Source organism: Bos mutus, chromosome 15 (assembly GCF_027580195.1).
Source record: "Bos mutus isolate GX-2022 chromosome 15, NWIPB_WYAK_1.1, whole genome shotgun sequence".
NCBI lineage: Eukaryota > Metazoa > Chordata > Mammalia > Artiodactyla > Bovidae > Bos > Bos mutus.
Window position 1 is genome coordinate 28,380,412 of NC_091631.1, and position 14,272 is coordinate 28,394,683.

Consider the following 14,272-nt stretch of genomic DNA (forward strand, 5'->3'; position numbering starts at 1 on the left):
CTGCAGTGTCTGCAGTAAGGAAGCAACAGCTTGAGTGAGGGCCTGATGGCCGGAAAGCACACGGTCTGTGGGATAGGGAGCAGTGAGATGTGTCTGGACACCAGTTGTCTGCGTATGTGAGGGACTGCTGAGACTTGGAGGAGACACTGGTTAAGGGGAGAGAATGGCCTAGTGGATTTTGAGTCTGAGCTCCGCCAGCGACTTCCTTGGTGAGCCTGGGGCAGTCCCCTTTCCCAAACTGGGCCCCTTAAACTGTATCCTGTCTGGAAAACAGGGTTTGTGTTAGAATCAGATGATTCTCCAGTGACCATCTGGGTTTAGTATTTTGCATTCTAAGATCTCTGATCCTAACTATCGCCCTGTGAAGAATGCATGCAAGAATTGTACCCATTTTACTGCGAGGAAGCCGCGGCTCAGTGAGGAGCAGTGACTTGTCCACCACCACACAATCACGGAGTCGGATTCCACCAGCACCCGGCTCTCTGCCTCCTCAGACCCGGCAAGCTGACGTGAAGCAAGAAAACAGTCGGTCTCTGGTCCAGGAAGCAGGCGCTGCAGGGGACGGAAGGGTCGGAACCCATAGAGCTGTGGGGCCAAGCAGCTGGGCGGAGGTGCCCAAAGCCAGCTCGGGGAGGAGAAGTGGGTGGGTTAGGGGCCGGGCGGGGCAGGGGGTGGGGACGCCCGGGGGAAGGGAAAGGACAGCAGAGCGCTGGTCGGAGCGCGAAGCAGAGGGGGCGCAGGCAGTGCTGGGCGCGGACTGCGAGCAGTGGGGCTGGCGGAGAGCCTTGGGGCGCCGTGAGGGGCACCCGCGAGCCCAGGGCGAAGAGTCCAACAAACAGACTGCGCTCCTGTGGCCTTACAGATGGGCAGGTAAGACGCACTCGCGGGGTCCGGAAGGCCGAGCCGGAGCCGTGGATTGAAATGAGCGATCCGACCGCCTCCCTGGAGGCCGGCGACCCGACCTTGGGGGCGGCTCGGGTACAGACCCCTCCTCTCCAGGAACCCAGCCACAGGGATCCCGGGGCGCACGTGGCGAGGCTGGGCCCCTGGCACGCCTTGCCCGGAAATCTGGGATTTGGGATCGGCACTCACTGGCCCCGGGAGGGCGGCACCAAAGCTCCTTCTACATCCACAGATGTGCGAGGGAACACCTGCGGCTCTGCCGCGACCGCACACGCGCGTCTTCTCGCCGGGCGGGAGCCGCTTGCTCTGCGAGTGGACTTGCCAGTTTGCCACTTCGTTGTGTCTCTCGTCCTAGGCGCCCAAGTCCCGGGAAAAGCTTTGGGGCCCCCTTAGCCATATTCTAGCTCTAGTAACATAGGTCTAGGCTGGGGTCAGGAGACTTGCATTCTAGTTTACAGGTGTGTAAAGCTGTGCCAATCGCCCACCTACCTGCTGCTCTAGGCTCTGTGCCTTCTCCTCTTGGGTCACCACCTGTAAGATTGGCCTCCCAGTCGTGCTGCCCATGTACTCCGCATGGCCTGTGGGGAAGAGGGGCTGGAGCCGGGAGTCTCTGCTGTAGAAAGCACAGGAGTTCAGACCCTTTTGTGAGGGCTCATGGAGCAGTATCTCCTCCTATCCCCTCTCCCCACTTATCAACAGTTTGCCTATGGGGAAACTGAGGTCCAGAGAGGAGATGGCTTGCCCAGGGTCACAGACAGAAGTAGAACTCAAGTCTCCTCACTCCTAGCTCAGGGCTGACTCCACTTCAACAAGTTGTTGTTGTTCAGTCACTAAGTCGTGTCCAACTCTTTTGCAACCTCATAGACCGGAGTCTGCCAGGCTCCTCTGTCTGTGGGATTTTCCAGGCAAGAATACTGGAGTGAAGAATACCCCATATCCTTCTCCAGGGGAATCTTCCCTAACCAGGTATTGAACCTGTGTCTCCTGCAGTGCCAGGCAGACTCTTTACTACTGAGTCACCAGGGAAGCCCCTTCAGCCACAAGAGAGCATTGTAGATGTGTTAACTGCTCCTTATCTTCTGGTATCCAACCAGTTGTTGGCTCTAAGTCGGGGAGAGCCATACTGGAGGCAAGGAAACTGCCTTCAGATTTTCTTGATTCCTTGAGATGATAGCAAACAACCTTCTTCATTCCTTTCTCACTCCCCACTTTGCAAAGCACATTTCTACTTATAAACTGAATAGGTGAATGCTCCAAATTCCTACTAAGAGGGTAGCGAGACAACAAAGCCCATCTTACTGATGGGGAGAATGAGGTCCAGAGTGAAAAAATGACTTAACCAAGACACATGACTAGACACACCTACAAAACAGGACAGGTCTCTTGACTCCAATTCCACTGTGTTCTCTATCACCAGCAGGACTACAGGATAGTACCCCTAAATGGAGAGAGACTACAGGGCTGATCAGAAAGGATGAGAAACAAGAAAGATACTCTTTATTTCTGAAAGAGGTAAGTGTATCTGATAATCAAGAATAATAAAGAACCTCCTGGCTTCCTCTGAGGGTAAGAGAAGGAAGGGAGGGGAGAGGAGACAGAGTTGGCTGTTATTGGTAAAACTGGGGGGCAGGGTTGGGGGAGGTAGATAGGGAAACAGAAAAGGAAACAAAGTGACCAGCTGCCCAGTAATTCTCTCTAATGTTTATATGATATGTTGCAATTTCTTTTTTTCTTTGTTTTTTAAATATTTATTTATTTGACTGTACCAGGTCTTAGTCGCAGCAAGTGGGAACTCTTAGTTTTGACATGTGGGATCTAGTTCCCCTATCAGGTATCCATCTGGGGCTATCTGCATTGAAAGTGTTTTGAAAAAACACTTGCATTGAACAAAGTGCATTGAAAGTCTTAGCCACTGGACCACCAGGGAAGTCCCTGCAATTTCTAAAACACTTTCCCTCCATAGTCTCTCTCCAAATTGCCAAGTGAGGCAAGTTGGGGGGTGGGTAATTATCCCCATCTCATAGATGAGATTCAGAGGAAATAAATGCAGTGCTCAAGGTCACACAGCCAAGCAGACAGCCGAGATTGGAACCATGAAAGGCCACTTGAAAGGCAAGATTAGAGGCTGGGAGACTGGGACTTGGACTGTGTGTGTGCAGCAGGTGGGTGTGTAGCCACACCCTGGGTAGGTACACAGGGAAGAGGCTTCCAAAGCCGCTGCTGGTGTTCCAGGCCAAGAATGTTTGCCCTTTGGATTGAATGGGGTTCAGGTGCAGGGAAATCTGTGCTTCCAAAGGCGGCTTAGAATGCCTCCTCCCTGACCTCACTTCCCCACCTGACCAAGATGGTGTCTTTTTTTTTGAGCTTCCCCTTCCCACGACCAAAAGGAATCTATTTCAGCCTGCCTTTGAAGTTGCTTTGTAAGTGCTTTCATGAATGCGTATTTGTGTGTGCAGGAGGGACTAGTCTAGTAAGAAGAGGTATTTATCCATCTGTTCTTGAGTGCCTACTATAAAGAAACGTATGAGGCACAGGTGCCTCCCCTCACCCCTCCCAGCTCACAGTTTAGTATATATATCTATATCTATTTATATTTATATAGATATACACACCCAATACCAGTATAATATAGTGCTCTAATAAGATTTTATGCAAAGCCCTTCAGGAACAGACAAGAGGAAGAGACTTAACTGGCTAGAGTGGAGAAGATGTCTCAGGAGAGGGTCTACCAAGGTGACATTGGAGCTGGGTCTTGAAGGATGTGTGGGAGTTTGCCAGGCAGATAAAAAGAGGATGGGCATTTCTGCCTTAGCAAACAGTGTGAGCAAAAGCAAGAGGGGGCAAAATGCAAGGACTGTTTGGAGAATGGCCTGTAGCTCAGTATCATGGGGCATGGGCAATGGTGAGAGCTGTGGTGAGATGAGGCTGGAGGCAGGGTCATATCTAAAGGAGCTTGAATGATAATCAGCAGAGGTTAGACTATCTTATAGAGAACAGAGAACTTATAGTGAAAAGATACGGAGATAACTGTTTTTGGTCCCAGTTCCTAGGCTGTGAGACCTTGAGCAAGTGACTTCCTCTCAGTGTTGGGGTGGGGGTTGGGGGGTGGAGCGGGTGGGGAGGAAGTGTATGGTTTTTCCCCCTGGTTGAATGAGGGGGTACACCAATGACATGATTATTAAGATCTCTTCCAGCTCAGATTCTATTTCTTTGTCTCCTTCTAACTATATGTTACGCTTCCTTTCACACCAGCCCATGGTGGTGATAAGACCACCAGGTGGGCCAGAGGCAAAATCTGCAGTCCCAGGAGTTATCTTTGGATTCCCTACCTGCTTTATGTGTCCCCTTTCCCGTGCCTTTCTACCACACTTCCAAGCACTTCAGACACTCTTTCCTGAAGAATAGCTGGAACAGAGCAGTAGGGAAACCAAAAGAACCAAAAGTGGAGTTTACTTTTCCCCAGAGAAACCTGAAAGAAAACCTCGCTAAGATACCCAGTTTATCCTTCAGGTCCCAGCTTTATGCCGCCACTCCCAAGAAACAGGTCAGGCAAACTGAAGTCAAGAACACTTTGGGTGAATCTGTTAATGTGCAGGAAAGAGTAGCACCAGGGTGTGGAGGAAGAGGGTGCACTTGGTTTGTATGGGGGAGCAGAAGTACATCTGGAGCAGAAAGGACCATGGGAGACAAGACTGTAAAGAAAGGTTAAGTGTTAGTCACTCAGTCGTGCCTGACTCTTTGTGACCCCATGGACTGTAGCCCGCCAGGCTCCTCTGTCCATGGAATTCTCCAGGCAAGAATACTGGAGTGGATGGTTATTCCCTTCTCCAGGGGATCTTTCCGACCCAGGGATCGAACCTTGGTCTCTTCCATTGCAGACAGATTCTTTACCATCTGAGCCACCAGGGAAGGTTAACTCCTCCCAAAGTCACCAACTTCTGCCTTTATTGGATCCTCAGTTACGACTGGTGAGAGGGACTTCTCTTGTGGTCCAGTGGTTAAGACTCCATGCTTTAAAGCAGGGGGTGCAGGTTCTATCCCTGGTAGGGTCACCAAGATCCCACATGCCAGGTGGTATGGCCAAAAAGAAAAGGTTTGTGAGAGTCCGGAGTGCAGGAAAAAGCAGTAGCGGTGGGCCTACAGGAGATGACGCCCCAGGACACGAGGAGCCTGTGTTTGGTGGGAAGTAACAGCTCAGCTGCCAGAAGACATTGCCATTTGTAGCGGAAAGAGCACCTAAACAGCACCCCAAAGACGTGGGTTCTCATCTGAGCTCTGCCATTTACTAACCATGTCAATTTGGGCAAGCCACTTCCCCTGTCTGACCTTTAGTTTTCTCAGCTACAAAATGGAAGGACTGACTGAGAATCTAGATTCTAAATGGTCTTTAAAATCTCTTTTCAGTCACTGTTCATCTTCCTTCTTGATTATCTCCTGTTTCAAGTCAAGGACTTTCAGGGCAGGAGCTCTGTCTCCCCAACCCGAACAGCTTCATAATCAGTTATTATCTTGAAGAGGGAAGTCAAGGAGCTCAGAAAGAGGAACAAAATTCCCCATGTTGCCAATCACCAATCCCTGCCTTGGGAGCCGGAGGCAGGTCATAGAGAACCAAGCTGTCCCTTTAAGAGCTCTCTGCCTCTCCTGAAGCCACAGGATGCCCTTGTACACAGGCCCTCCCTCCCACCTCAACCCAGCTTCTAAAGACATGCATCTGTGTCTCTTTTGCGCCCTTCGTCAGAACCACAAATATCCAACCAATTTGTCCAGAGAGGAGCTGGAAGAATGTCTGAGGAATGAATGGTTTTGTGAACCTTTACTTTCCTCATTGAACCCCACCTCAGAGCCCACCCTGTCCTCCATCCTTTCCCCCTAACCCCACTTTCTAACACAGAGCCTGTCTCTCCCAGGCTAGATCTCACTGGCAGGTGAGCTATAAAGAGGAAAAATAAACAAGTTTGGCTTTCAGTTTATCTGGGCTGGAATATTAAGTGTAACAGTCCTGAGACTCTGAAGAATCTTAACCTTGGAGGAAAAAGTCTGCAGTCTTCTCTATCTTGTCATCTGTGGGACTCTAGACAGCCCCCCACATCCTCTCCCACCAGCCTACCCAGTCTCCCAAATATCACAGTGTGGTTTTATGGTATCTTCATGGGATGTTAGAGCTGATCAGGACCTTACAGGATCACACAGTAAAACCCCTTCATTTTACAGATACACACAGGAGCTGGGGCCCAGAAAAGGGAAGTCACATACCCAAAGTCACACAGGTAACAGCTGAACCAAGACAGCTCTTTGGTTTTCATTTCTTTCACTGTAAAATGAGGGAGGTTAGACTAGATGGACTCTGAGGGCCCTGCCAGCCTCTGCTCTGCACAAATAAAACCACCACCACATCTGTGGAGTGTCTAGAGCCATGCACTCCCTCATTTTCTCCTTTAATTTTTGCAACAAAGCTATGCTACAGTGTTGATGTCATGCCTGTGTTTATACCCAGTCTATCCAAATAGGTGGATTGGTAACATGGTTTTTTCCTGTGTAAAACAGCAACCCAATTTTGGCTGCCATTCTGCTACTCACCTCATTTCCTTGGGTCTCACATCCTTTCAGCCTTTTAGAGACTCCTAATGAGATGTCAGTACTCAGGGAAAGGGAATGTTTTAACTTCATTTATTTATTAGACTGCATCAGGTCTTCGTTGTGGCACTAGGGATCTCTTTTGTGTCATGGAGGCTCTTTCATTGCGGCACATGGACTCTCTAGTTGTGGCACACAGGCTCAGTTGTCACATCAAGTGGGCTTAGTTGCTCTGAGGCATGTGGGATCTTAGTTCCCCAACCAGGGATTGAACCCACATCCCTTGCATTGCAGGGTGGATTCTTAAACACTGGACCAGGGAAGTCCCAAAAGGGGATGTTTTAGACTGCACTGTTAGCTGATCCCTGAGCAGCAGCTCATGTGTTGAACTGAGGTTTCTCAGTCACCCAGTTGAGACATTGTGAACCTGGTGTTGGGGATCAGCAATCAAGGGTCCCTTGGCCATGGCACAGTTCCCTTAACTACAACCCTAGGCTGGCCTGATCCCGCTGCTGCAGGAAGGGGAGGGAAAGTGGGAGGGAGTGATTACCCACAGTAAAGTTATTGCACAATTCTTGGGGCTTGGCCTTAGGCGATCCACCCTGGTTCTGGGGGGTTTTTTTCCCGTGTGTCTAGTTCCTTCCTTTTCTGTCCCCCAGCCCCACCCCCCCAGATCTGGACCTTCCCAGCTTCCAAAGTCCATGTGTTGCAGGAAAGCAGACCCCTTCCAGGGCCTGAAACTGGACTCTTGTCTAACACTCGGAAATGAATTGTCCGAGGAGATACATCTGCTGACAAAGCAAGAGATTTTATTGGGAAAGGGCACCGGGTGGAGAGCAGAAGGGTAAAGGAACCCGGAACAGCTCTGTCACGTGGCTTGCAGTCTCACGTTTTATGGTGATGGGATTAGTTTCCGGGTTGTCTTTAGCCAATCATTCTGACTCAGAGTCCTTCCTGGTGGTGCATGCCTTGTTCAGCCAAGGTGGATACCAGAGAGAAGGATTCTGGGAGGTGGTCGGACATGTGGTGTCTCCTTTTGATCTTTCCCGAACTCTTCCTTTTGGTGGAGGCTTATTAGTTCCGTGTTCATTACCAGGATCGCCTATCCTAAAACAACTCATGCAAATAGTTACTATGGTGCCTGGCCAGGGTGGGTGGTTCCAGTCAGTGTGTTTCCCCTAACACATGCTTAGACCTCAGATGTGTCCAGGGACATCCTGAAGAGGCTGCAGAGCTAAGGAGCCTTGGGGCACCCACGGGGAGATTCCTGGAGCTGAGGAGGAGCCAGTGAATTTGCCTGCTGTTCGTGAGCCTTCCCGGGGGAGGTGGCCCTCCACCTGCCCTGTCAGTTCAAACCCCCTCACAAGGATATCCAAGAGAAGTGGTGACAGTATCTGCCCTGGGAAGGAAACCTGGGCCACTGGGAATAGAGAGACTGCGTTTTCACTGTGCACACTGCTTCCGTTTTTTCATTGTGTATATGTATTTACTGCACAAAAACAACAAGTAGATTTTCATTTTAATGAAAGCCATGGTCTTTTTTTTAATTAAAATGTGTTTTAAAAATCCTCTTCACCATAATAAATGTATATGCTCCAGCAAGCCTGAAGAGGGGGCAGAGCAGAGATAATAATCTTCTTCTTTCTAATTAACGAAATTTTTAATGAGGTTAAAAAAAAAGCAATGTAAATGTTATCATCTCAACCATTTTTAATAGCACATCTCAGTAGTGTTCATTGTTATACAACAGACCTCTACATCTTTTTCATCTTGCAAAACGGAAACTCTACCCATTGAACCACAATTCCTGGTGATAATCTTTTTTGATAGATGAGGAAACTGAAGCACAAACAGGGCAAGAAACTTATTTTACTCAAAGTGAGTTCTTCTAGCATTTATGCTATCTGTCTGTTGTCTGCCTATAAAACTAACTGAGGCCCCTTCTTCCTGCAACCATTACACTAGCCATCCCCTCCCTCAAGTGCCCCTCACATCCTCCATCTGTCCCTGCCCCGACCTTGTCATCCCCTCCAGCTCAGCTCAGGTCTCAGCATCTTAAACCTAGACTATTTCACTTGTCACGTGGCTCCCTGCCTCCATTCTTGCCCCTTTCACTCTGTACTCCGCATGGCAGCCAGAGAGTCCTTTCCAAGTACAGATCTGATCATTTAACCCCACCTTTAAAATGTCATTCTGTGGTTCTTCTCCACCTACATGATAAAGTTCCAACTCTGCAGTCTGGTACTCAAGGCCCTCCCTGATCTGGTTTGGACCAGCATCTCCATCCCACATCTTATCCTTCCAGGCATATTACACTCTTTTTGCTACTTTCCATTCTTCAAAACATGCTTTCTTGTTATCATGCCTCTGTCCATCTGTTTCCTCCCCTTGCCTCCTCTACTTCCAAAATATTCTTCAAGGTCCAGGTCAAATTCTTCCATTGCTGTGAACACTTTCCGAGCACCGATCAGAATTCATCCCTTCTTCCTTTAAGCCCCAGTACCTCCTAGGTTGTCTCCTGCATTAAGAACTGGCGATGTGCCCTAAGTGTAGGGACTGGCCTCCTGGAACTCCCAGGATGAGCCTCCCAAGAGTGAGCCCCATTAGTGATGACTGGCCAGATGATTCATTGAGCCATTTGTTTCATTGTGCTGCTCCTGCTTTCCATTAGCTCATATGAGGAAAGGCAAAGGCACAAATTTCTTGCCTGATAAGTGGGATAGTACATGAGAACCTATGCTTCCTGGATCTTAACTCTTCCCCTCCTCCATCCAGACAAGGTTGTCCAAGTTCTAAATGGCAGAGGGCCCCAAACGCCTTGCACAAAATGTGAGCCACTCCTGGGTTATTGCTGTATTACTTAGATTCTTCCCCCCAACATCTACATTCATAGCATTATTCATGAATATTTATTATGAACATAACTAACTGTCAACTTTTCTGGGGAAAAGACCTTATGGTTAATAGTCAAGTGTGTTAACTTTGATTGGTTGACAGCACTACCTTAGATAAAAGAGTTGGAACCAGTTCAGTGAACACTGAGGGCTTGGCCCGTGAAAAATCCAAAGTGGACATTTTTACTGAAGACCACCAAGGGAAGGAGAGCTAAGGTAGTCCTCTCACCGTGGGAAGGAGCATAGCCTTGCTGACCAGGAGCATGTGGCTGCTGATAACCCTTATCAGTAACAAGAGGACAGCCTCACATTGCCTCACATGTAAGTGCTGGGGCAAAGGGAAGACTGTGATGATAAAGCTTGTGGATTATGGTGGGAGTGCACAAAGGCTTCCTGAAGGAAGTGAGTGTGGAGCTTTGTTTAAAAGGAATGACATGTGTTTTTTCAGAGACTAGGATGCAAGGCTGTCTTTGGCGGTTTTTCTAAGCTGTAGACTAAGGATATCTGAGCCACGTACACACACAGTGATGTTGTTTTGGAAGGCAGAGTAGTGGAAGTGGCCAGTGTCTTTTTTCTCTGAGGTAGGTAAAACCCCAAACCAGACTGAGTGCTCCTTTCACTCCACTCCCCCCAGGCCCAGTGCCTGCAATGGTTTCAGCCCCTCCCTGCTTCCCCAGCCACCTGTTTTCCAACAGAATTTCCCCTCAATAGCTATGAATACCTAGAGTGGGACCTAGGATGCTTTAGCAGTCAAAAGACCCAGTGTCTGCTTCTCGAGGCAGAGGGAAATCTAAGCCATCCCCAAACATCTTCTACATGTGTGTGTCTGTGAAGCATAAAAAAGAACTGAGCTGTGGTAGAGTTCTGAGGCGTATCTTCTTACTGTGCTACATGGTCCTGCCCAGAGCTCGCATGGAGGCTGCAGGAGCTCTGCGCTAGTCATCAAAGAGCAGGGCTCTGTCTCGGGTCTACCTCCAATATTCTCTGTGATCACGGATGAGCCACCTGGTTTCTCTGGGCCTCAGATTCCCTGTGTGTAAAATGGAAAGAATTATAGTGTTAAATAATTCCTAAGGTCCTTCTAGCCTAAAGCTCAGTGATTTATAGAGTCCCAAAAAAGGATAGATCAGCATGGTTATAGTGCTCAAGGAAGACTTCCTTCCACAGGCATTTATTGAGCACCTACTGAGTGCCGTCATGAGTGCTCATATATAGCAGTGAATAAAACAGACAGAGTGGGACTCCCTGGTGGTCCAGTGGCTAAGAGTCCATGCTCCCAATGCAAGGGGTGTGGGTTCAGTCTAGGGAACTAGATCCCACAAGCTGCAAGCATGAGTTCACATGCCACAACTAAAGATCCCACGCGCCACAATGAAGGCCCAGCAGAATCAAATAAATAATATTTTTTAAAACAACAAAAACCAAAACAGACATAGTCCCTAACTTCCTCGGGCTTGCGGTCTAGTGGAGAAGATAGGTAAACAAGTAGTTAGAATAAACTGTGAGGCTGGGATTTTAGCTGGGGTCTGAAGAAATGGAAGGGTCATTCAAGCTTTAAGTAACAGAAACCATCTTCTCTCTTTTCTGTCACTGCCAGAACATCCTCCAATTCTTCCCCCACCTTCCCTGTTGCTATGGAGACCACCAGTGGGGCTGAGACCTGGCATGAGAGCCTGCACGCTGTGCTAAAGGCTTTAAATGCCACTCTTCACAGCAACTTGCTCTGCCGGCCAGGGCCAGACAACCTGACTGAGGAGAAGCGGGCCAGCCTGCCTGGCCGCAATGATAACTCCTACATGTACATCCTCTTCGTCATGTTCCTCTTTGCTGCCACTGTGGGCAGTCTCATCCTCGGATACACCCGCTCCCGCAAAGTGGACAAGCGCAGTGACCCCTATCATGTGTACATCAAGAACCGTGTGTCTATGCTCTGATGCTAAGAGGCCGGGGATGGCAGAAGATCAAGATACCCAAGGATTATCTTCTGGGGCCTCCAGAACTCAGCTATGGGCCATATCCAGCCTGTGTGTCCTCATCTGTAAGATTAACAAGAAACAGTGCTAAGGGAGGTCATTGTCAGGGTGGGAAGAGAAGATCTGGTGGACCTGGGCCTTGTGGATAAGGATTTTTTTCCAGCGAAGATAGACTTTCTAGCCTGTGGGAGCCCTATGAACAAATACATACACACAGCAACATATGATAAAAAATGAGTGGCCTAGTGGCCAGAGTGTTGGGGTCTAGGGGTTCAAGGAAGGAGAACAGGAAGTCATAGCAAGGAGAAATGAGATAGGAAAATACCCTGTTCAGTTCAGTTCAGTCGCTCAGTCGTGTCTGACTCTTTGTGACCCCATGAATTGCAGCACTCCAGGCCTCCCTGTCCATCACCAACTCCCGGAGTTCACTCAAACTCAGGTCCATCGAGTCAGTGATGCCATCCAGCCATCTCATCCTCTGTCGTCCCCTTCTCCTCCTGCCCCCAATCCCTCCCAGCCATCAGAGTCTTTTCCAATGAGTCAACTCTTTGCATGAGGTGGCCAAAGTACTGGCGTTTCAGCTTTAGCATCATTCCTTCCAAAGAACACCCAGGACTGATCTCCTTTAGGATGGACTGGTTGGATCTCCTTGAAGTCCAGGGGACTCTCAAGAGTCTTCTCCAACACCACAGTTCAGAAGCATCAATTCTTCGGCGATCAGCTTTCTTCACAGTCCAACTCTCCAATCCATACATGACTACTGGAAAAACCATAGCCTTGACTAGACAGACCTTTGTTGGCAAGATAATGTCTCTGCTTTTGAATATACCCTGAGGACACAGTTTTTTGATGTGTTATGGTGATGACCATATCACAGATAGGAAATCTAAGTTATGCTGCTTTTTCATAGTTGTTCACATTTTATGTTTTTCAGCCCATTCAACATTTGTGATGTTACTCCCCTGTGAGGGAAGCAGAGCAAATGCTCTTCTGCCCATTTGGGCCAGAGTGGTGCCATGACTGGAACCCAGGATCTTTGGTCTCTTTGCCTAGTGCTTTGCAAAACTCTGTGCTACCTAAGAGTGGATCTAGGCCTGAAATTTACATAATTCTAGGGAGTCCTCCTTAGGAAGAGTAATTTTCAAATATCTTATTTTTGCAAATATTCCAAAAACATATCAGCATATTAATACATTGTTAGGTCCCCTCCTAAGACCTTAATAAGGAGCCATGTGAGTACAGAACCCTAAATGTCAAGCCTCATGGTTCCTGTACCCTTCCAGCCATGTCCCTCTGTCCTTCCCAGTCCCATCGCCAGTCCTGGGGACTTCACTACCTCTAAGGCAGCTTCTAACATTTTGATTGAATTCTCTGAGAAATTTTCTGATACCAAGTTGAAATCTTGCTTCCAGAAAATTATTATTACACCTAGAAGATATCCTATTAAAAGAAGCAGGTACTTGATTCAGTGGAAAGAGAACCAGCCCTGATTCTACTACCAGTGTGGTGTGTGATCTGGCTAGACACTTTTCTGACTCTTGTCCTTCTTCAGAACCGTGAAATAGAAGGAAAATTGAAATAGTTGAAAGTCTCTAAGTGCTTGATCAGATCTGACATTCTAGGTTTCATGTACATTGATTTGAATCATATAAAACTGCTGTGCTTGTAGATTAAAAAACAGTGAATATCAGTAGTTTCACGTGGTTCAGCTGAATACATCAAATGTGGCAAGCTACAAATCCCAGACTGGAACCTTCCACTCTTCTGTTTCATTTCTGTTTTTAAGGGATCTCCATGGGGTCTCCAGAAAGCCCTGTCAAAACACATATTTGCGTACAGCAAACACTTTGAAAGAATATTTTGATAGCACTTACACTGAAGAGGAGGATTATGGGTGACTTTCCCCTTCTACTTTAAAATTTTATGTAATATTTGATTTATTTGACCATAAGTATGTTTCTTATATGATAAGGTCAGGTGTGGGGGAGGGAGCTACTTCCACTTTGAAAAAATAAATGCCTGTGTGTTCCTTGAATGGAGGATCACAGTACACCTTCGCTCCCTTGAGCAGTTAGTTATGTTGATTCCGTGCAAATTCATGTGCTCAAGCTTCTCCTCATATCTTCTTGAGGGAGAAGGTGGAGACCTGATTAAGAAGATGTAATGTAAGAGTGTACAACAGACTTGGAAGTCTACAACTGGATGGGACTTTGGCGACCACCCAGTCCAAACACCCAAATAACATACAGAATCCCATGAAGTATGAGAATGAATGTCAAGTGATGGATGCTATCAGGATTTGGGGAGATGAGATTGAGTAGATGTAGAGGAGCCACAGAAAGGTAGGATTTGAACTGGGCTTTGAAACAGGACAGATCTCAGTAGACAGAGTGAATGAAGGGAACGAAACAAGGAAGCTTGGAGGCAGAAATGTGGTGAGACCACCCCCCCTGAAGAGAGCACGGTCAGATGGATGTTGGATGGAGCAGGAAGCAGCCCAGAGTGGCTGCACTGGGAGTTCAGTGTCCCCATCGATGGGGGAAACTCCCCTTCACACCCCTGGAGAAGGAAATGGCAACCCACTCTGATACTCTTGCCTGGAAAATCCTGTGGACAGAGGAGCTTGGCAGGCTGAGTCCATCAGGTCACAAAGAGTTGGACACAACTGAGCACACACACATGCCCCTTCACACAGTCCTTATAACTCACAGGGCTTAATACAGTAATACAAATTGAATGCGAGTTACAGAAATCCAATGTGCATTAGCATACGCACAATGGAGGATTTACTGAGAGGAATATGAGGTAGTCACCAGTTCAAAAGAGGAGCTATAGACACTAGGGCAATTCCAGGGATCTTGGGGCCTAGAACTACTTAATTGTACGGATTTACAAAGTCAGGGCTCAATAAACTTCATTGTGCACACC

At 48.0% G+C, this 14,272-nt stretch overlaps 1 protein-coding gene across 9 annotated transcripts; it reads left to right on the top strand.

Moving 5' to 3' along the window:
- Positions 1 to 691: 691 nt before the first annotated feature.
- KCNE3 (potassium voltage-gated channel subfamily E regulatory subunit 3) lies at positions 692 to 14,272 on the top strand. Of its 9 annotated transcripts, none has more exons than XM_070383726.1 (5): positions 837 to 870; positions 2,321 to 2,415; positions 9,475 to 9,692; positions 9,820 to 9,952; positions 10,969 to 14,272. In XM_070383726.1, the coding sequence occupies exon 5, from the start codon at positions 11,006 to 11,008 to the stop codon at positions 11,303 to 11,305; it is 300 nt and encodes a 99-aa protein (XP_070239827.1). In that variant the 5' UTR covers positions 837 to 870; positions 2,321 to 2,415; positions 9,475 to 9,692; positions 9,820 to 9,952; positions 10,969 to 11,005; the 3' UTR covers positions 11,306 to 14,272. The 9 variants fall into 9 exon arrangements, with proteins under 9 accessions (XP_070239834.1, XP_070239835.1, XP_070239829.1 ...); XM_070383727.1 differs by having other exon boundaries at positions 854 to 870; positions 2,324 to 2,415; XM_070383730.1 differs by lacking the exon at positions 837 to 870 and adding an exon at positions 6,115 to 6,170 and having other exon boundaries at positions 2,331 to 2,415.

Coding starts and splice junctions, on each gene's coding strand:
- KCNE3 (XM_070383733.1), top strand. CDS start 11,006: ATGGAGACCACCAGTGGGGCTGAGACCTGGCATGAGAGCCTGCACGCT.